The sequence below is a fragment of the Clarias gariepinus genome, chromosome 20 (genome assembly GCF_024256425.1).
Source record: "Clarias gariepinus isolate MV-2021 ecotype Netherlands chromosome 20, CGAR_prim_01v2, whole genome shotgun sequence".
Taxonomy (NCBI): domain Eukaryota; kingdom Metazoa; phylum Chordata; class Actinopteri; order Siluriformes; family Clariidae; genus Clarias; species Clarias gariepinus.
The window spans coordinates 16,822,059-16,846,490 of record NC_071119.1 but is presented as its reverse complement, the minus strand read 5'-3'; the positions used below and the strand labels follow the sequence as shown (position 1 = coordinate 16,846,490).

The window sequence follows — 24,432 nt, the reverse complement described above, 5'->3', positions numbered from 1 at the left end:
AGCATTGTTGCCCTTCACCTCCAGGTTCCGGGTGTGATTACCGCCACGGGTCTGTGTGCATGGCGTTTGCATGGCCCCACTCGGTGGGTTTCCTTCGGGTACTCCAGTTTCCTCCCACAGTCCAAAGACACGCAGATTAAGCTAATTGGTGTTCCCAAATTGCCCGTAGCGTGTACACTGCCTTGTGCCCTAAATCTCCTGGAACAGTCTCCAAGCCCCCCGCAACAATAAGTGAATAAGTGAGTGAAAAGTAAAAAGAGAGCTGTTCTAATCCTTTATAGCATTCCATTAGTATATACATACTGGTAATGCTAAATGCTGAGTTGTCGAAACAAACGAGGGGAAATGAGGCTGCTGCTGAGGATGTTACTTAAATAACTACATTTTTTTATTTTAACTTTAGGCAGCCTGTCGCAGTAAAACATTATGCTCCCATTTCCTTAATTTAATCTACATCATTTAATTTAATATGAAGAGATGAGGAGGGGCTCAAGATGTTTGTACAGTACTGTGCGTCAACATTGATTGTGAATTTTTTTCCTTAACCAGGTCACAAAATCTTATCTGTGATGATCACGTATAAAGTAAACAGAAATAAGGTTTTAAAAAAGAAGGAAAGTATTAATATGTACACTTTGTATGTCACTAAGTAAAAATAACTTGAAGATGTAAAAAGGACTTACTGCAGCTTCTTCATATGGTGCCTGGTCCCCTACCACCAGCAGGACAGGACATCTATTAAGAAAATAATAATAATAATAATAATAATAAAATACTTTTATTTTTGCCAAACCATATGAATATTATTATTATTATGTTACATTTTTTAAAAACTTACTTAAAAGAGTTGGTACGGTCAATGTTTAGATCCCTGCGACTGAAAGGCAAATAAGGAGTAAGACGAATAGTGAGACAGAGACAGAAATAGAAAAAGGCAAAGAGTGAGAATGTACTTGTTGTAGCTTTTCCAGAAGAGATCGATGTTCGTCAGGTTAGAAGCTGTTGAGATCCTCTCTCTGTGTGCCTGAACAAGCTCAGTGCTGGATGAATTCTCCTCCTGCGTGTGCGCATACATCATCATTTAACAAATAATATAACAATACTAGATTTAGATAGATTACTACATTAAAAAAAACACAACACCAACCACACACACCTGACTAAAGAGGTGACCAAGAATCTGCTCGGCAAGTGAGGAAGTCAGTGAACTAAGCTGGAATAAAAGATTAAGAGAGACAAAAAGTAAAGTAAGCAGAAAGCCAACACAAAAAAGGAGTGGATCTTATTGGAAAGACTGTATGGGTGAAGTAAAAAACTCACCTTTTGGGCAGCCCAATCCATCCAGCCACGAGCATCCGGGTCAATATTTATCAGAACGAGACCTTCCACAGAGTCTGGATTTTTAAGCTGAGAGAGAAAGAGAAATGATAAAATATACTAAACAAAATGCATGTGTAATAACACTATCAGGACACTATGGCTCTTCTCTGATCTTATCTTAATCTTATCTTTTACTTATCTTAATCTTATTTTTATCTTTATCTATCTTTCCAACCATCCAAGATGGGAAATCTATCCGGTTATGTACGACTCTTTTAAGAGCCAATTTATGCATCACCACATTGACTTTTTTATTTATATGTTTGGATTTAAGGTGGTAAAATGTTTATGATTCTCTGTAATCCTACAGGTGATGCACTTTAAACCATTTACATAGCAGAGCATCCTGTGGTAAGAGTGAATTATTTGCAAAATTTTATTAGAATTTTAATACAATCTGAAAACCTTGGAACCTTGGATTACAAGCATACTTTGACGAACCATAGTTGTGATTCACGTGACACTTGTGATCACATGACACTCACATTTATCAAGTAAATTTTTTTTGTTTTTTACATTTTTGCGCATTTTGCGGAAAACCCACAAACCGGGTTACTCGTAATCCTACAGTAGGAGGTCTCAGGTGATTCACATATCTATTATTTATCTATCCAGCTGTTCAACTTTTAAAAAAATGTTAATATTTAAAACAGTTATCTTCCAAATAATGGTTGTTGTTATGATTTTACATTACTGTTTATCTCTAATTAAAGCCTGTTTTTAATCCCGCCAAGATGCAAAAACCTCACTAGACGTATACAAGTAAAAAGGAAAATACAGAGAAAGAGGCTTACTGCAAACTTTGCAAGGACATAGGAGCCTGCTCCAACTCCAAATCCAATCACAGAACGGAAACTACACCGATGGAAACAAAGACAATACTATTAAGCAATACTCAATACGGTATTTAATGCAGCAGGTCCCAGTGGACAGAAATATAAATTGTGTTATAAAACATGTAGGGTAGTTTTTAATGCTAGACTTTCAGGTTTTGTAATAAAATGCAAAGCAGGTAAAACATTTATAAGTGGAGCTTATTAGCTGGCCTTACATTGCAAAAAATGGGTGGTTAGCTATAGACCTTAAACATACCCTAGGCAGCAACACTAATATGAAATAAAAAGTAAATTAACTGCTGATATTTACACTTGTATCCTTTACAGCAATTTGTAATTACAAAGCTGGGGTAGTTGGCCTTGAAGTAGGTGGATCCAAATATCGAGCTTGTTTCTATATTTAGAATGTCTGATCATCACTAATATACTGCACCTTGGCTGGGAAATTTGACACACCCCAGCCTAAGGACAAACTGCTGAGGCCCATCTCTTTCTGCTTAAAAAAAATAAATAAAAGAATTTGTAGTTGTAACAGAAACCCATGTGACAGGATGAGAAGAGAAAGTGTGTGAACTACACTTGAAATCGCTGTTCCTAGAAAGCAAAGAGTTACAATTGTAACCTCAGATGTCTTCTGGGTAAATTCTGTTGTTCGGTTCTTATCAGATCAGTCCCTCCGCCCTTTAAGCAAAGAAAATATAAGGTGCGACTGGAATACCAACCCCAAAAAAAGAGACCGCAAAGCAAATAGCTGCTGTGGAGGGTTTTAGGGCTAGTGTAAAAAGGACATAAATCGAATTCTTCAGCATGTTTAGCTCATTATGGTCATGACAGCTGATTTTTTTTCTTTTGTTACAGAATTTCATCGCTGACTGATCGACTTACTTGAAGAACTGTATGATTGAAGGGATCATTTCTGCAAGCTGATCCATGGAGACATAATTATACCTAAGAAGAAAAAATAAATACACAATCGCTTAAATGCTGGGAGTAGGGGTAGGTTACAGTAAGGAAATCTTAAACAGACCTAAGTTTTGCTATGCCAGGAAGTTTTGATGATTTTTGTTGAAGTTCATGTGCAACTTATTTATTAGCATTAAGATAGGTCAATGTTAGGGTTTTTCTACTTCGATACTTCCTGATAGTGTTTTTAACATGAATGTGTTAAATATCACATGCTGCTCTCTTTTTCTTTCTATCCTTCCCTTAAGCTTTTGTTTAACGGCGAATGACATCTGGTAAGCTGCATTAGTGTAAGCAGTAGGTCTCAGACTCATTGTCCAGTCTGGTTTTTCTTAATTTCTTCCTTTCCTGATCTGATCTTGTCGTGCTCTGTCTAGTACTAGGTATTGGGCAGGATTTTCTTTTTTTGGTGTAACCTGGTAACCCCAATCTTGGTGCAGAAAAGATGTCAGGCTGAATCATTTCGGAGTTAGAAAGGACTGCTAAGCTAATATAATAAAAGGTTAGCACACAGTTCATACAGTAGCTTCTACTCGATATACGCTGCTTGTGCAAGTGGATGGGCGTGGCATTGGAAAATTATGAAATATTATGGGGCACTGGAATTATTATTATTATTATCATTATTATTTAAGAATGAGAAATAGAATATGTTTAAACAAAGTGCAACCTTTCCAACAAACAGGCTGTGGAGTTTCAGTACCATCCAAATACCAGTCTGGATGAAAAGCCACATTTTGTGCAGAGCTGCAAGAATTTTAGTTACACGGTTGGGTCAGAGCAGGTGGGAGTGATGTTGTGCATTTAACTATTCAACCGATATAATATTTTTAACGTTCCAGCAAAATCGTCACACTTTGGCAGATTTTTAAGACTAGTATACCTTCATTTACCAAGTGCCATGCTGTTCTTGTGAATGTATTATTCGACTAAACAATGCAGCCCCTACTGCACACCCAGACCCACTCTACCCAGTAGGATAGGGTGCAGCTCCCTCCTCTTGTCCTGGGGCATCTATGTGAACCACCGTGAAGCTCTTCACAATTTCCTGCATCTCCTCAAACTTGAAGAGAGAAGAGAAGCAACTCTTACCTACGGGAAAGAGAGATCGAAATAAACTGAACATACTTACATGATACAATTTCATAAAATGTTCAGTAGTTTTCTACCTCTGCTTCCTGTGCATTCTGTGAAAGCCATTCTCTTTTATAAGGGATGTTCAAATCAAACAGGGGCTTTTGATTGTGCATAATAACAAAAGATAGTTACACAAGTAACTTTATTTCTCTATATAATTCCCTGCGACACTAATGCACATATACCATCAAACACAAAATCGGGGTTGGGGGACTGGAGAACTGAACTGTAGAAATGGACAGAACGAGCAAAACTCCACATAGTAACCCAAGTTCAGTGGTTTATACTGTAAAAAAATAAAACTTAAAATTTAAAAACACCTCCACCCTTTCTACTCTCCAAAGATCCATTTTAGGCAACATGATTACTCCTATTTTATATAAGACACTGACTAAGTAGACTTAGGTCATAGGTAGATGCGGGATAGAAGTGGGATTTCAGCATTTAAGCCTTGATTTGCATTGCTTTATTTTGTGTAACATGTTTAGTAAAAAAAAACAAATGTGCCAAAAAGATACCAAATAATCACGATGATGGTCATTATTTGTTGAACACACAAGTCCATAATTAAGAGGCAGACATTCTAAGTAAATTATTTAGCCTTGCTGTCCCTCATATACTGTACATGTGTATGAGAGAAGAAATAGAAAAAGAGAGAGAGCGTGTGAGAGAGAGCGTGTGGGAGAGAGAGAGAGAGAGAGAGAGACATGAACTCACTGTCCATTCCCACATCATGAAGGGTCAGTATCGCTGGCCGCCGAGTACTTCCTGTGCCATACAGGGTCACATGAATCAAACCATGTGGGGTCTCTATATTGTACTCCTAAACCATACACACAACTCCATATTAAAGATGTGCATTAAGTGGATTATAATTTACCTTTTCACAAGCCGATAAATACTTAAGAGCTTTATATCTGCTTCTTACCTGACCCCGGTCCAGTAATATTCGGGCTGCAATCTCAGCGTCCTACACAAAAACAGAGGGAGAGTAAAGTTTTATCATTTATATCAACACTGTAAAGCTGTAACACAATCTGGAACATCTATAATTGTATAACCAATTATAACCATTTCATCAAAAACACTATACACTATTCCTGTATTTTTTGTAATAAGTTTTAAAGCAATGTACTCACATAAAAAAAAAGAAAATTAAAGCTCTCCAATTGTTACTAATGGTTAGTTTATGGCTATTGGATCTTCATATTTTAGCGGGTAGGACACATGTATTCAGAATGTGAAATATGTTCAGGGAGTTTATTTGAAACCTATACTTCTGGGTCCATAAGTATTTAAACATTCCATTCGCATCATTCGGTTTTTTCTCTCACAAGAGTGGATAATTACAGCAAAAAAAAAAAAAATTCTGGAAAAAGAAATTAGGTCTAGATTTAAAGCTGTTGTCTGCTCTGATTTGCTGCCTTCAGCTAAACATTTTACATAATATGATTGAATAAGCAAATTAACAAAACTGAAGAGTTGCTGAACTCCAGACAGTATTTTTCACCTGGGGATATGCGCTGGCACAGCATTCCTTTCATTATTGATCTGCCTCATTAATTAAAACAACAGTGTTTCTCCCTTTTGATCTTTTTTTTATATTATTTTATGCTAATTAGGACCACTCATGGCCCATAAAGAGGAAAGTCATCTGCTTTTACTTTTTAAATGGAACTGATCATTATTTTATCCTTTCTCCCATGAGAGAGAGAAACATTACCATCTAAGTAAAATGTCAGAATTTAAGGTTAATTACAGGAGAAAAAAAATGCTTGAACCCTGTATGGATAATGGTTGAAAAACATAGCAGTACATACTCTATTTTAAAGACAACCTTATGTGTATGCAAGTTCAGCATAATTAATTGCACAGAAATTGAAATTGCAATATGAACCTGTGCATTTATCTAAAAAAAAAAAAACCTACTATTTATTAGGGTCACTAATTCATGAGTTTTGGCTGAAATATATAATGAACATGACTTACAGACTCAGTGTCATATGTTACAACTTTCCAATCAAAAGCTTTATTCATTAGTGCACTAGTTTTAGACTAGTGAGGTGTGTGTGTGGTTTCGAAGGAATAATTTGGCGCTTATTATTATAAATAATCACATGAATCATTTTCAGGCATCATGCTATAAATAAGAAAGGACTGAAGAGACAAGAAAATGACATACCGTCATGTTATGTAGGAAAGGTAATGGTGAATGTTATAATAGAAGGATTTTAGAAACTAAAAAAAAAAAACTGGAGACTGGAAATACAAGTTGCCTTCTTCTAGTGTCATGATTTGCTTTAAGTCTATACAAATAAGTTTAAATACTTAAATGGGGAGGGGGAAAAGTGAGGTAAAAAAAAAAGGTATATTCTTTTGTGTAGCAATTCATGTATCCCCAAGATGGACACCACGTCAAGCTAACACTGCTTACAAACAGGACAGTAGTGATGGGTCGTTGATGATTGATTCGTTCTTTTTAAACGAATCTTTAACGTGACTCAGAAGAACGAGTCGTCTCGGAGAGTGATTCGTGCATTTTCACATGGGCGCGCATGCGCAAATCATCGCAAAACCTCCGTAGGTTACGTACAGGAAACAGAAATGAGTGATTCTTTCTTAACGGCTCTTCTACTCCGAGTCACTCGTTCTTTTGAACAGTTTTTGGGTCTTTTTATTAAAAATGCAACATTTTATTTTAATTTCGATCAAAAGAACGAAATTTACTAAATGACTCAAAAAAGATTCGTTGAGATTCAAAAAACCGAATCGCTAAAATGATTTAAATTTTCCATCACCACAGGACAAAATTTACATAGAGCCCTAAAGAGCATGTAAAGAGCTGTAACCAACCTCTACTGACCTCTACTGGTGATTAATGTTATAAACAGATTTGGACACAAATGAAAAAAGAAGATGCAATTGTTTCGAACGACACTTCGTCTTTTATAAATTAGTTTCAAATCTATGGAACTCCAAAGTGTTCAAAATTAAATAAATAAATAGGACATGATAAAATAAATAACTATGAATAAATAAGACACATATATGTAAGATGAGAATTATATTGTGAAATAATGGAACATATTCTGAAAAAAAAAAAAAAAAAAGCTTATTATTGTGAAATATATTGCACTCTGCAAATTATTTTTCCCCAATAACAGAGATTATTGCAGAGGCATTTTATTAAATTCATGCTGTTTTTATTTCAAAATGTAATTTTTTCAAAGTCAATTTTTTATTTCAAAATCCCGTTTTTCACGATGAATGAGTCATTCTGAATGAGTCATTCTGTCAATCAAGAGCGATAGGGCGGAGCCAGCTGTGTGATTGATTGCTCATTTATTCAGACGTAAGTAATAGCGCATGAAGTATCGACTTAGGTCTAATGGTGCAATACGTATTCTATGCAGTAGGTGGCAGTACAGTGTCTACTGGTAAATTATCCCTCTCTATCTGATCTGCTAAAATGAGCAGAACTGGCTGAAGTTTACACCAGTCCGCCATCTTCCGTGACTTTTGACTTAGCACACAACTTATAAAAATATAACGCAATACAGAAATAAATGCTTTTTAAGTATATTATTTAAAGTATCACTGAACATACACTACCGTTCAAAAGTTTGGGGTCACTTTCTAACTCCATGATGGTTCCTGATTTTTATTCATTTTTACAATGTACAATGTATTACATGTATGTAATGACATTTACAATGTCTGCATTCTAATGCTGAAGGCGTTCAAAGATGCATCTCCTTTGAACAGTTGATATTGAGATGTGTCTGCTACTTACAGTATGCTCTGTAAAGACTTCATAACGCCTCTAATCTGAGGTGCTGTTAATTGGTCATTTTTCAGGCTGATAACTCTAAACAAACTTCTCGTCTGCATTCTAATTCTGTATTGTTTTAGAATGTAGAAAATAAAATCACTAAACAAAAACAAAGAAATTTGCAAGTGACCCCAAACTTTTGAACGGTAGTGTATATTGGGTCATATTTGTAAAACAAAGGAAAGAACATTAAGACAAACAACATATAAAACTATAAACACAATATTTTAGCAGGTCAGGGAGAATCATCTTGATGCAATCAGTGTAAGATACACCACTCAGTGTATCAGCAAGCAAGTGTACACCAATCAGTGTAAGCTGCAAGTGCTGCAGGTCAGTGATGATGAACCAGTGCCTGCTGATGATGACCAACACCTCTTCCCTTCTCTACCAGAGTGAAAATGATGCCAATCAAACTGAACAGGAAAGCTGAAATAAAATCAGTAGCAGCATCAGCTCATGCTAGTAATTATTATTGTAGTCAAAATTATTTCAAAATAATATTTTTCCCTTATTTTGAATTCATATTGTCTACAACAATATGCCTCTGATTTTAATTAAATGAGTAAGTTTACTAGCCCAAGCTAATGCTGCCTCTGATTTTAGTTTAGTTTATCTGTTCAGTTGATTTTCACTTGGCTCGAGTACATAACGGGAGAGGTGCTGGTCATCATCATCACTGACCCTGAGTTTGCTGGATCCAGACTCACTGTCCCTGACCGTAATGTTAGAGCTGTCAGAGCCTGTGGAACTGTAATTTCCCCTCACGCCAAAGGCATAATGTGTTCTTTTGAAGAATTTCATAGCATCTGCTTTTAAAGCTTTTTCTTCCTGTCGCATAAATTTTCAGCTCCACCTTTTCTTTTTTCTTTTTTTTTCAATTTTCATCCATGGCAATTATTTATTCTTTGCTGTGTCGAGAAATAATCCATCTCTCTCCCTCTGTAAATTTAAAGTGAAAGGGGGCGTGGTTTCAGAACATGTATGAAATAAGATTACAATACATTTGCATGCACACAAACTGTGCCGCTTTGGGCCGGATAGCTGGGAAAAAAGAGCTCAGAGCCAACAATAGCATTCAGCACAAAACCTTTATCAGCCTTTTTCAGCGTCACAAAATTATAATACAAAACATACAGTAAAAGTAAAAAATAAGGGTAAAACAATAGAGCGTTTCGGTCGGGAGCAGCACAGCTAAGCTCCTACTCTGTTCTCTCCTCCTCACGCGTACAAACATCTCCTCACGCACAGCAACTCATAAAGGGCAACATACTATACATACATGATGTGATATACAACATGGTTTTGGCCGTTACAAAGCACACGCACTTTATCAGTGGCGCCCGTATGATCAACGCACTCATCTATCTGCGTAAAAAAGAGATGCAATATTGTAGTTTCCGTCATTTTTTAAAATAAATTTAAGTACTGACTGGGCCGACCGCATTGACCAGAAGCCCACCGGGAGAACGCCCGGTGCTCCAGACGGCCAGTCCTGCCACTGACTAGCACGCGTAGGTCCAACCCACTGGCGCTGATTGACAAAACGACTCATTCTGCTGAAAAGTCGCATTATGAAATAAAAAGGCCCATCATGAAAAACGGGATTTTTAAATAAAAACTGACTTTGAAAAAATTACATTTTGAAATAAAAAAAAGGCAGGAATTAAATAAAATGCCTCTGCAGTATTCTCTGTTATTGGGAAAATAATTTGCAGAGTGCAATATATTTCACAATAATAAGCTTTTTTTGAACATCAAAATATGTTCCATTATTTCACAATATCATTCTCATATTACATGTAAGTGCCTTATTTTTTCATAGAGTTATTTATTTCATCATGTCCTATTTTTTTATTTAATTTTGAACACTTTGGAATTCCATACAAATCAGATATGAAAGCTGTCCAGCATAAAAAAAAAACTTCCAGAAATACAGCAGTCATGTCAGTCTTTGTATACAAATAATTACAGTGCACAGCTGTGGCTTCGAACATTTTTTTTTAAATGTTAATAACTGCTACAGTATTACTACCGTATACTGCATGTCTAGTGAGTCTTTCAATGTTACAAGCTACCAGCAGGTGGCTCCAGAGAGCTCAAAATCAATATCTTTCTACTTAACCTTTGTTTAGCACATACAATTCTCACGGTACGTAAAGCACAGAAAAAGCCTTATACGGAAGCTGAGCTCTTGACGACACAGCTTGATGCTGACAAGCCTGCGAAAGCAATGCGTGACTTAAAATGCAAGAATGACGCAGACCAAAAAGCTCCCACTGCGGAAATATATCCACCTTGACATCAGAAAGGTCTGATGTGATGATGAAAATCTACTGTAATCGTGCAGATAAAGAAAGCGGAAGGTTTAAATATGTCAGAGTTAACATTCTGAAATATTTATTGTGTAAATGACTGGAGGCCGGCAGTAATATTTTTTGAATGTGTGCATGTGTGTGTGACAGTGACCTTCATGCTGTCTGCTTGACCCGTAAGTAAAGGCTTGTCCTCCATGATGATCTCTTGAATTTCAGTCATTGTAAGTCCTTTCTGTGTCCTTTAAAAAAGAGCGACAAGAAAAAAAAAACATTAACACCACACTCACACACCTTTGTCAAGGTTCCTTCACCTGACTCAACCACAGTAATCGAACAATAACAAAATAGTTCGATTACAAAAACCACATTTTCAAATTTATACATTTATATGGAACTATATATATTACTTTTTTATTTTATGTCAGATATTTCCATTCTTATGATGACATCACATCCCCACACCAAGATATAAAAACACATGACACACTGCATCAAACAGATTACCCTTACACTCACAGGGACTTGCATAATTCATTACTGGTATTATCCCCCTCCCCCCCCCCACCTTCCTCCCTCTTTTTTGTTTTAATTAGAACTCTGAACTTCGGGTGTGAATTAATAGGCATTAAACCAAAGCAAGCCTAGAGAAATGAGGACACCAGTCATGGCATTACACAACCTTAACCAGAATCCTCAATCCTTATTTTTCATTATCTTTCAAAGTTAGCGGATAACATTTTAACCGTGAAAAAAATAGAAAATGAAAAATAAGACATGCTTTTAAGAGTGAACCGTGTCACGCAAACGTGCTGACATGGCATTAGCAAAGTGTGTGTTAGTGTGGGTGTGCGAGAGAGATTGTGTGTTGCAATGGTTGTTGCCTCAGGGGAGCCTCTGTATCTCTGCAGCACAAATGGTACCGATTACCACAGTATCTCTTTTTCTCTCTGACCTTTCACTTGTCCTTCCTGCTCCAATGCATTACATCTAAAAAACTATTCATTAAAAAATACTAAATGAAATTAAATAAAAATACATATACATCTCTTGCATATTAAACAGATTACTTTGACAGTATGATTTCCCATAAGAGCTGTAATAACTCTACCAATGCAACACAGTCCACTGCTTTGACAAATGCTAACAAATAATGCTGTAACATATATGATAAGCTTTTTATTGCATATCATGCCGTGTATGGGGAAAATTAAATTTGGATTTGATTTGCTTGTGCGTTTTGTCATGAATTTAAAATAATAACAGCCACCAGATGGAGCTGTAGGTCATGCAGCAACATCAAGCTACATTACAGTGACCTTAAAGGCTGAAGAGGGCATTGAATAACAAAAACAAACTCAGCACGAGGATCTTTATCAGATTCAACCCAGAGACCGCTGTGCAAACTTGTTTAACCTGCATGATGAATCAAAGTTCATCACGGTTTTTAAGCCATTTAACAAACAATATTGAAAAGCACAGTTATTTTTATTACTATTATTATTAGTAGTAGTAGTTATTATAGTAGTAGTAGTCATAAAAGAAATTAATAACTTTTCCTTAGCCGCACTAATTAGGGCATGGTTCCACAGAACTTCCCGACTCTTTTGGGTTTGTCCCTTAACACCTGAAAACCTGCGAACTGGGAGCCATCAACTAGGACGAAAGGGATTTTTAAAGTGACTTTAAGGTTAGCATGTGGTTAGAATGTATCCAAAAAAATCTGTGTATTTTTGTGAAATTTTCTCCTAATTTAATTTTGTGACTAAAAACATTATATTACACATATATCTATACATATAATAAAACTGTAAAGTTGGCATGTCTGTACATTATACATTTTAATAGGCTTTTCACAGGTTTATTTGGCCGAGCTTGAGGCTTTGTTTCATCACAATCAGGCCACGTGAAGAGAAGATATGCGAAATTTAAATTTAAATAGAAAATGCCCATATAATTAAAAATAAATAAATATTTAAATAAAATATACACCTTGATTAAAAATTCTACAGATGGCATAGTGCATTTTTTACATAAAAAAAAAATCCACTTATAAGTATGCAAATAAATGAAAGTCGCGGGCACATATACTAAATATCTAACGTTTTTATATTAAACTAAAAAAATGTGTAAACTATTTTGTTTTTCATGACAAAAATTAAATTAATGTGTATATCAGTTATGTTTTAACTTAAGTATCACTAAACGGGATCAAGTTCTTGATCCTTAATTAACGCGCGCGCACACACACACACTCCTACACACACACACACATTAATGGTAGACGTTGAGGATCAAATCCTAATTATCCCCTGTGCTGTTCAACCACTAGGTGATGCTATAATTAAAGAATGGACTAAAACCCAACAACTTAAAAAGCAATGAAAAAAAAAGAAATCACACAAAAACACACACACAAAGAATTTGATCATGACATCAGCATTACAGTCTATGCACAGATTTTTAAGCACCACAAGCAGGTGTTAATAATAATAATAATATTCATACATTAGCTCATGTCTATTTTTTATCTACATCTGCCGTGGCTTGATCAAATGTCGGCACATTGCATGGGTGTATACTGACTACTAGCCAAAACACAGAAATCCTGAATGAACAAAATCAAAACCCTCTGGATGAATCGCATGCATGTGTAACATCTGTGCGGGAAGAGATATAAAGGCTTGCGACAGTAAGGAAAAAAACTTAAATTCCAAGAAGAAAACAGCAGCATTATCCTGCACCTAATCCTTTAGATTACTTCAATCTCTTTTCCTAATCTCACTTCATCTCTTTTCTTTCTCTGTCTCTCGCTCTCCATTTGTGTCTGAGACGGTGTTATATCGGTTAAACTGAGCAGAGGGGGGAGCGTCTGTCACTGTGCGGAGAGACAAAAACAACGCTGAAAGACTAAAGAGAAGAAAGATCGAATTGACAGAATACACAATTCTGAATTTGTTTAGTATTTAACACACACATACACGGCTTTGTTCTTACATAGAAATTTATGAATTGAATTTGTACTGAAACTGGCAATAACTTCCTCAACACATAACCGATGCAGAAGAAGCCACAAATCTTTCTTTCTTAATGAATAAATAAATAAATACCTATGTCTAGGTATCTACATGTAGCACTATTGAAAGAAGACAGCAAATAGCAAATCTACAGAAAATAATGCAATCAAGGTTGTTTTTTTAAATAAGGGTAATAAGTGTTCCATTTCATCTACAGTGGTAGGTTTCTCGCCTGCATTTTAGAGGACCCGGGTTCTATTCCCAGCCAAGGCCCAAACCTCAGCCACTGGATGTAGCGCCGGTTCCAAACCCTAGATAGAATGGGAGGGTCGAGTCAGCGAGGGCATCAGGCGAGAAACCTGGGTCATATTGGGTTGTCCGCCTTTTGGCAGAAGCCAAAAGATTAACATTATTTGCACTATTTGCTCTAAATGGCACTGTTCCCATTTTTTGCACAAATCAGAACACTGTCCTTTTGACAAAGTAAATAGAGAGCGATAGCGTAAGATAGCGTTGACAGGTTAAGAGTTTTTAGAAACTTTTAAAAAGTTAAAGCTAAAATTAAGCTGTGCAGCTTTAATGAAATGTAATTAGTGATATTACCGTTTTAACAGTAATATCAGTCCACATACAACTCTTAACTTATTAATACAAAAAAGGTTAAGTATCTTGTACTGTGGTTTTACACCAATTTGTACTTCTTTCGTCATCAGACAAATGAGGCAAGAGGGGAAAAGCGCTAGATACTGTAACACTTTGATTTCATTTATGGTGCAGATCTAGCTTCAGGCAAACAACCAACAACTGGCAAAGTTTCATTAAATTGTGTCCAGCCAGTTTTGCATGATGCTGTGACAAAATACAGCTGGTCAGACATACAGACAGAAATTTTTCTGAGACTGGTTTCGGGTCAATAAATCAAGTAAAATTTCTTTACTTTTGTGTGTGTTATACTATACTAAACTATACTATACTATACAAGTACAAGGATTAACTTTAGATTTATCAACACACAGACATATCCATTAGTTTAATTTAAAGGTGTGTTCAAACTTCGACTCAGACCAAAACATAACAAAACATGATACATTACTTTTGTTTCTCTAGTATAAAGTACTAGTTCGCTTAGAGCAGAAGCCATGTGGATAAGGTCACAAACTTTATGAACCTGATCATTTTTTTTGCGAAGGAATTGGGTTCAGTTTGAACACACCCCAAAACATTGACTAAACAGTTTTCTGTTTGAAATAGCTGCCCAGCTTGTTGCTAACAAGGATGGAAATTAAGTAATTACAGCCAACAAAGTATCCCTTAACAGCATTATATTTTAAATAAACTTGTTAATCTGACTTTTTGAGGCAATACAAATTCCATATCCATATTCCATAAGTACTATTTTGTGAAACTTTGGCTAGGATATCAGTCCTCAGCCAAGAGCTGCCTGTTTATCTTTCCTGTTTTTTTTTTTTTGTTTTTGTTTTTATACAGTATAAGCACCTAATGTTATCTTATGCCAAGTTAGAAAAGAGAAGCAAAAAAAGTCAAACAGGTCAAAGTTAAAAAAAAAAAAAAAAAAAAAGTTCCTGTACTGCATTTGATGTGTAAATAAAGAAATTGACTGCTCTGTACAGGACAAAGGACAAATCAATGCAGACAACATGCAGCCAGACACAAATGGAAAAGCATGCCTACAAAACAACACACACAGTGTATATATATTTTTACCATCTTGTACAGCAGTTGTGTAACAATTCAATTGATCCAACATGCACATACCTTATACTCAGATTCAGCAATTTTACTTATTACATTTACTCTGTAGCATTACTCTCACATTAAGCACTTAACCTTCACATTTAGAAGTTTTGCTCACACAATCAACAGATCTATCCTCACTTTAAAACCAGGTTTATGCCTCATAATCAGAATTCTCAGTATTATTATTATTCATTTAAATTCACACCATTAAATTTACTTACACATTTAATAGCTTATTTTCAGACTCGGTAGTTTTACTCTCACATTCATGTGCAACTCTCACATTCACTAGTTGGAATCTCCCATGTAGTCACTTTGCCACATTTATTAGTCTTTCTCCTTATTTAGTAGTTTTACTCTCATTCAACAGTTTGATCGTAAATTCAGAAATTTCACTTTCGCACTGACTGTTGTTACTCTTTCATTTGTTTTTCGTCTCACATTTGCTAGTTTTACTCTCACAATTTAGGGATGGGAATCACCTGGGACTGCCGAGACAATATCATCATGTTACTTAGAAACAGATTCGATTTTTATCGCAATTCTATTAGGATCATGAATTTATAAATGTCGATTTTATTACAATTCTAAACAAACTTAGCGAAATCATATGTTCTTACTACAGAAAATGATTCGCTCCCTGTCGATGTGTGATTAGTTTGGAGTGTGTCACCTGTAGGATTATAATGGAATGTCAACATTTCACCTCCTCAAATGCAAACACAAATAAAAAATAAAAAAAATCTTTTTTTCAAAATTTATTTGAGTCAGAGTGATGGTGCAAGAATTGCCGGAGAAATTAATCGTAATACATAACTGAAATTGTATTTTTTTTTTGCACTTATCATTCAATATTTTTAACTCTTACATTTAGAACTTTTACTTACATTAGTTTTATTCTCAGTCATTAGTTTCATCATCACATTTCATACAATTACTCTTACCAGTTTTGCTTTCAGAATCTGCAATTTTCATCATGCATTCAGTTTTGTTTTCAGGATTAAAAAAGAAAATTATTACCATCAAAGCTTAACTTTCATTTAACATTTAAATGACTTCTGAGTTTAATTTAGTTTTAACAAAATAATTATTGGACTACATTTAGACTTACATTCACTAAAACACTACACTGGTTAAAATTAATCTGAACCACTAGTTTTAGTCAGTTTCCTTTTAACCGAGATGCCAATTTTATAATGATACTCAGCATTTTCTGTCGATTAATTTGAATGTAAACGCCATATCTAAAACAGTGAATGCGAGGACATGCAGTGGGTATGTGACAGATTTATCAGCCTACGTAACACTGTATCCTTACTTGCATGCATATGCATACGCATGCAAAGACACACTCGAGGGCTGTGAGGTGAAGGCTGGATGATTGAGTGTCTTGTAACACGGCGACAGCTGGCACTGTTCAGATGGAACAGAAACAGGTTACACACGGCGGCTCACAGAGAATGAGAAAGCAACAGTGTTCTCTCCGTCTCCCTCTCTCTCAAAACACACACACGCACGCACACACACACACGCCGAAGTCCAAATGAGCTGTAGTTGAAAAGCAACAAACAGCTCGGCTGGCAAGCTTTCTTGTCTTTTCAGTGCTCTCCAGTCTTCCTCGTCAACCCCCATCTATCTTTAGTTCATTTGCTCATTGGAGCATGTCCTAATGTTAGACATGGATTAATAATGGATTTACTATTTACATAAAAGGTACTATGTTCGTAATCGTGTATTAAAAAAAAAAAAAGGGTAAAAAGTAATCGTGTGTTTAGGCAGTAAAAACAAAGCGGTACAGTACCCTCAACACTTGGCACTGCCTGTACATACATTACTACCTCTTCTTGCTGTTACAAGACAGCAAGACGTTCGCACATGGATGATGGACAGCTAGATCTTTTAGAAGGATGTTTAATAAATTAGGTATTCTTCAGAAGTATCTTATTCGAAAATTGGACGATATGAAAACCAGCACCTGCGTGCATTTGATGCTTTCACGATATGATACAGTCCAATTCAAGAATGTTTATCATCATCAGTGCTACATTTGAATATGCAAACACAAAAGATGACATTATTAAGCCTAAGGCTAATCAAATTGCACATGCAAAATTGATTCAGATAAGCATAAATGGCAGGAGCACGGCTTCAGTTTCAGAAAACAGCCAACATCAGTAACTTGGTGAGAAAGCTAGCCTTACGACTTTGACTTCGGTTCAGTAGGTTAGATTAATCATTTATAATCCCTTTATCTGTGCACCACCAGGGCCAGACAAAATTAAATAAAGGAAGTTTACATTCACCCTGGCCATCCCATGAACCCACTGTCCACCATTAGAACCTCCAGCACATCTGTTTATTCATTAATTTAGATGCAGTAGCTCAATAAATAAAACCAAGTAGATATGGGTCGCATGCTTCAGTTTAGGTTAAGAACTGAATCATAATGGATAAACACCATGAGTAAACAGTTCGAAACTTAGACCATGGAATGATTATTGATGGTTTGAGTATTTTAGGAATTGATGATCTTTCAGGATTTTCTACAAATAACAGCGTTTATACAAAAAAGCATCACAGAACAAAAATAGGGTTTTCTCAAATTGTTTGAAAATCATAATCTATACATCATATTAGTCTCATCTGATCGTCTATATCACTTTATCCTGTATACACATTCACGAGGGCCTGGAGCCTATCCAAGAATACTTAGGGCACAAGACGGGGTCCACACCCTGGATTGGATGCCAATACATCACAGGTCACAGACCCAAACATGAACTCATTCACATACTACAGGCAACTTGGGGATGCCTAATCTTTTAACTGCGGAAGAAAACCGGAGCACCCAGAGGAAACCAACCAAGCACGGGGAGAACTCCGTGCACACAGAGACGGGAATTAAACCAAGCTCCAATAGCAAATCAAATGATGGTGTCTTATTAGTGCAAGATTGCAATCCTAATTACGCTAATAGTCTGATTAGCAGTTGTGGCAAACAGATTAAAACATAACATTTCTCTTTCTTTGCCCTGTAGCTGCAGGTTCACTCCCTTGTTAAATGGAAGCCTGCCTTCTGTAATAATTAGGTAACTTGCTACCTAGTCTCTAATTATCAGTCAGGATGTTTAAATGACATTGTGTTAATCTGACTACAAAGATGACTTTAAAATAAATGTAAATGTGTTAGTCGGACTTAAATCATGCTGAATTTGACTTCTCAGAAAAGTCGAAATAGCGTGCTTGGGGAGTGCGAGTGGGAGTCGAGCTATTCCGGCATGTACAAGTGTGTATAACTTAATCGATATAAAGTTCATGTTTTCGCCATGCTACCAGTTTGCCGCTAACTAGTTCGCTAATTGCTTTGGTCGGTGATGTAATGGGTCAACTGGGAATACCATACAAGAAAGTTAAAAGGGGGCATATTGTCACCCATGGTAGCAGAGTCGGATATACCCGAATCGAACAATTAATCAACTCCCCTGCAGTGCTTGTTTAATTGGACAAGCAAAGTAATCACATTAAATGGCCTAGGCGAACTATAGCCATACATTGACATGTAAGCATGCTGAAGTTTACAGTTTATAGCTGAAAAAATGCCTTAGCTGCAATTGTTGTGCTACAAATCAAATAAAAAAGGCTACATTTTTTAAAATGAGGTTTCTTACAGCCAATTTTAAAAACTGTCAACTGACTTGTAGCAAAAACTTATTCGGCATTTGTCTGGTTAATGCCGCAGGATTTAAAAAGCATCATGCAGGATGACCTTTTTTTTCAAGCCCTTGGCTAATTCTGCTCCACCTGGATGCTTCCACTAGTTCTTTTTTGTTAGTACATCTTTTCTATATGCCTTGTTTCAGATTTTCAGGTGCCAGACATGAACGAGACAAATCACTCATTATTTATTACTTTATTTACATTTATTTGACTATATGGGCCAAACGTAATTTCAAAGAACTGCAGGATTTGCCAGTTTGGTGGCTGTATCAGGAGAAAAAGAAAAAAGCAGGCCAAATCAGTTGGAATGCAGGTCAGGCACCCGGAAAGTCTTTGGAATTTCCTGAAGGCTAATCCGGAAGATGATGGATTCCTTTAAAATAATAATAAATAATAATAATAATAATAATAATAATAATAATAATAAAAAAAAAATGTTCCCCTCATGTCATCTCAAGACGTTCCTTCTCTTATTTGTCACAATACCTAAACCCTTATCCGGATTTCTTTGTGTATTTAATACACAAAATATTTTTTTAACTAAATTACTTTAGCGTTTGCCATTTGAATTTCTGGACGCTAAATGGACTTTAGTCTGACTGCTTTTTTTTCCTACCAGTCAAAGTGTTTTGCTGTAGAAAATTGACTTTGGTTGACCTACGGCTGGCCCATATGGATTTCTGGTGCAGTTGCATTAAAGTGTAACAGCAACAGTGTCAATGAACCTTAGCACTCTGCCCCAGAATCATTGCGGGGGGAGGTAGAAATGGTAACCCTTTCTGAAACTCCATCTCTGACAGTTCTCCATGACTCATCATAGCTTATAATAGGGTTTATAATTGGAGAGATGTGCACGAGGCCGTTTTTTTGTACACCCTCTCTCGAGTAATTAAGTTGTTGTTTTGCGTTCGTACCTGCCAGCGATATTCTTTAATGAATTTAATTGTTTAGATTTTTCAAAATATAAACAAACTAACAGCCCAATTTAAACCAACGCAACCGTTGTTGTGTAAATGCATTATGCAATGATGCACAAGCCTCAAGTACACCATGTGAACCTTTCTGGCAATGTGTCAGAAAAAAATCTATTAATTTTTTTTATAAATCCATCTCACCATTTAAAACACACACACACACACACGCACACTGTTCAATCTAAAGAAAACATAATATACATGGTCACTTGCACAAAACCTTATTCACTGAGGTATCACCTTCTTAACACGTGCTTTCAGCTGGCCGAGTAAAAGTGATATCTAAAAGTGACACTAACCCGAGGTGAGTTTGGAGATTTCTGGAGGTTTCTGTAGCAACTGTACCAGGGAGAAGGACACAAAAAGGTATTAAATCAAGCGAGCTCGTCAGCCGGGAACTTATCTGAACAATGTCCCTAGGAGAAGGTGGTCACACACTGTGATGAGAGGGTAAAAAACAGGTCTACCATATGAGCAATAATTCTGCACTTGTGCACAAGATAAACAGAATATTGAAATTTTGTCTTCCAGTCAGGAAACTCCTTTTAACCAATTTTTCTTTATTTTTTTTTTTTTATCAAGGGCTGTCAAAAATATTTTTTCACAGTAGTGGTTTGGAAATGTGAAAAATTTGGGTGAGGCTCTCTGCGTGCCAGACGCTGAGGCAGTATGACCCGTCTGATCCCGCTACGCAAAACACAGAAATCAATGTGCCCATGCTGCTTAGCAATAGCAAAACATCCTAAACAATTGCAAATTGCAAATGCTAAGAAGCGATCCTACCACACAATACAAAATAAAGGGTCACATTGCTTTGAATAGCTGGTTGAGTTGGGACTTGATCCACATAACACTTGAGCCTGGTTGAAAGGACTTGTAAAGTGATGACGACCATGCTTACTAAAATCAACAGGCTACAAGAATGGACACATTGAGCCACAGTTTTCTAACGCAATAATATGAAATTGAATGACACTCATGAAAACGTTTGTGAACTTTAGTGGTTTCATTTCATCACGTTTTATTTTTATAAATTAACGTCTTGCCTTCAGCCATCGTGACTCCTACAGGTTTGGGTTAAATACAGGCAGCCAGAAACAAAGCTTGTAAAATAATATTCAATTAATAAACATTTATCAATGGAAATGTACAAGTACACTGTCTGCATTTATTCGTTCCAACCAACGGGCAACCTCTGGTTCTAAAAAATTTAAGTGTGCCATTCCATGAATGTCCACTAGGGGCTCCAATCTATCCCCATAAACCTCCATGTTAAAATAGCCAACTGAAATAAGCATGTTTACAGCCTGGTACAAAAAACTATTTTGGTCTTAATAGCTAGAATTTTATTCATGATAATGTATGTAACGTATCTTTATGTAACTCATCATATAAAATTATATTAAGACATATTTATGCATAAATCAGCGCATGGCATGGGATGATGTGTATAGTGTGGAAAGTTAAGCTCACTAGATTGTAGGTGGAAACTGAATAAGGTAGGCAGGTTCCAAACAACATCTAGACTTAGGTTGTTCTACCCATCTGTTTATTTATGGCTTTCCCTGTGGTTTAGAAGGGGTCAGCTCTTGCAAAGACAATGACCACCAGCTTTCCAAAAAATCTTATGGGTGACGTCACAGAGGGTTGGTCCAGTCCTTTTTATACAGTCTGCGCTTCCAATGGTGGAAGATTAAGGATCAGTCCCTAAACTCTAATATAATAAAGTAAAATGGCACTATGAAACTCTCATATCGTTTTATAGCCATAGGCTAATCACCAAGAATTAAAACATCCTTTTTTTCATCATCATCATCAACATTACTGTTTGGACATCTTAGTTTCATCTCCAGGTAAAGACATTATACAATCGCTGGACTTTTGCAAATTTTAGATGAATAAGGATTCCCCGTCTCTTTTTAACACTCATCCCCAACCCCAACACAGATTATACTGAAAATGACCTTGTCTCTTTTTGTTGAACTGAAACTAAACCTGATATCTGGCACTCAAAGCTCCTGCCATTGCCTGCTCACGTGGAATGCTGAGTGTCGTTTAGGGTTGCAGTATGGGACATATTTAGGGGTTGTTAAGCAAGTATTTTTAGATCTTCTGTTATGGGACACTTGGGTATGCCGTCCTGTGACATTTTCGTTCAAGGAGTGTAGCAAAAAAGAGGGCTATGGTCTTTGAGTGCCAAATATTGCTAATAACGCTCGGACAATGCTTATGAGTGTCACAGAATCATTTTATTCATCGAAATGATCAACTTGGTATTATATTTATGATTAAATTGAAGCATAGCACTAAGACTGCTTAATAAAAGCAGTCCAAAGATGTGTTGGGTGTCTTGTTTACACACCTATGCTACCTATTGTACTGTACATTTATAGACCACTTGGATGAAATGGGCCCGAAATGACTAAAAATAGCCTAGAGGCACCTTTCCATTCATAAAAAGCAAGAACACGCATGAGCTAAATTTGATATGTCCGCATCCCCTTGCCACCATACACCTTCACCCAAATCCCAAAATCATAAACTTGATAAACCCGGTCACAGACTTTACAGACATGTTTCTGCTCACAACGAGAATACTATTTGTGCAATACTGTTCTTTTAATGCAAGTAACATTTGCATCTTGGGAACAGGCCAGCTAGTTTGACCTGGATTTCAATTTGTATCATCATATTCTTAGCAATTTATTTTAACTCTTTAAAACATACAACAATTATATCCTAGTTAATGCTAAAACGCTAGCTACGGACAAAAGTTGCCAACAGTTTCGCAATCATCCTTTTTTTTTTTTTTTTTACTTTTTCATTATTATATTAATAATCACTATTATGTAAAAATCACTTAATACATAAATTTACATAATATATACCATCATCTGGCTGAAAAAAAATACACATTTTAAGATTTTACATAATTACTTTCTGCTTTGATTACAGCACACAACGTAGTGGCCAATTCATGCATGAAAATAATTCCTCATGTTCCCAGAACCACTATTTCACAATCCGAGTCCTGAAATATAGCTGTGCCATCAGAGAAGGAAAACCAAACGATATGATACTCTGGTCATTCAGTACATTCAGGTTGTCCGCTGACTTCATCTTATTGCCACATAATGTTGCTGATCCTAGACCTGGCCAACTTAAGCAACCCCAGATCATAAAACTGTCTCCAGAGCATGCATGATGGGTGCATCGCTTCCATCGATCTGGAACAGGGTCAATCTGGACTCATCAGACCACATGACATTTATCCATTGCTCCAATCTCTAATCTTTATGCGACCTTGCAAATAAAATCCTTTTAAACGTAAAACCCAGTTAGTTGTTTTCGTTGCTTGTTTTTAAGTAATATGCATTTAAACACCATAATTTTAACCTTAAATTTATGGCGGATAAAAATCAAACAATGACACTAACTGTAATCAGAAGGTAATACTGACACAAGGTCCATGCAACATTGCACTGGAAATGCAATTAACCATATCGATCTCTCAACAGCTAAAAGCACTGAACCTTCAGGATCAAGGTCATGACTCATTTCAGCTAAAATTTCTTACCAAGAAACTCAGCTGCTTGTAAATGTGTTAGCTTTATCCATGCACCTGATGCTTAATTTGTCTCGGTGTGCTTCTCACTCATGAGTCAAATTATCACGCTTATTTTAATACATCTACAGGCTTCAAATGTTATTTTTGGATTTGCACTATTTAAATGCGGTACTGAAAGAACTGAATGTTCTAGACATCGATCTGGTGTAGTATTAAAAAAAGTTTTTTTGTTGTTGATTTTTTTTCACCTCCACTTACAAGCATTTTGTAGCTAAGAGTTTCTGATCATCATGCGTGAAATTGCCTTGCTGAATTGAAAATGGCTCTTTAAAAATGTCATTGGAATACCTGCATCTCCACAAATACTAAGAAATCTGTGAACTGTGACTCAGCCAGACCTCAGCTACATGACTCGGCAGACACGCACCCATCAAACTGAACACATGTCTTTTTCAGGATTCTACATCCCAGACAAATCAGTACCCTCACTTAAACCCCTCGCAACTTGGACCAAGTTTGCATTAAAAGTGTCATATCATACTCCTTTTTAACAAGTACACAAAAGTCTTTAAGGTCTCCATTATGTGTCTGCTTATTCCCCAAACTAAAACACAGCTTGGATCATTTATTCTGCCATCCCTGAAATCATTCCCATTTCAAACATCTAGTTGCAGTGTCTTTAAATATAAAAATCAATTAATGTGACTCATCCCCCTTTGTGGAAGTGTACAGTCTCAGCCAGTCAGAAGGTGGGAAACAGGAACAAAACAAAACAAACAAAAAAAAAAAAGTTATGGTAGTTATGCCAGAGGAGCTATAGTATGGCAATTGTTCTTTTAATTATTATTTTTTTTTTTTTTGCCCGGGTCAAAATTAATGCAAGGAAAGAATTAAGGGGATACTTTTCCCCCCTTCATAGTACGAGCATTGATTCT

At 36.2% G+C, this 24,432-nt stretch overlaps 1 protein-coding gene across 1 annotated transcript in view; it reads right to left on the bottom strand.

The window, feature by feature from the left end:
• ndrg2 (NDRG family member 2) overlaps positions 1-24,432 on the bottom strand; it is a 46,306-nt gene that overhangs the window by 6,238 nt on the left and 15,636 nt on the right. The window contains exons 2-12 of the mRNA XM_053479680.1: positions 10,618-10,705; positions 5,245-5,286; positions 5,034-5,139; positions 4,151-4,271; positions 3,102-3,164; positions 2,175-2,235; positions 1,321-1,407; positions 1,157-1,213; positions 954-1,057; positions 839-877; positions 684-735 (exon numbers count right to left, since the gene is read on the bottom strand). Of these exons, the coding sequence (XP_053335655.1) occupies positions 684-735; positions 839-877; positions 954-1,057; positions 1,157-1,213; positions 1,321-1,407; positions 2,175-2,235; positions 3,102-3,164; positions 4,151-4,271; positions 5,034-5,139; positions 5,245-5,286; positions 10,618-10,686 (801 nt within the window). The 5' untranslated portion in view covers positions 10,687-10,705. The remainder of the gene's footprint in view (positions 1-683; positions 736-838; positions 878-953; positions 1,058-1,156; positions 1,214-1,320; positions 1,408-2,174; positions 2,236-3,101; positions 3,165-4,150; positions 4,272-5,033; positions 5,140-5,244; positions 5,287-10,617; positions 10,706-24,432) is intronic.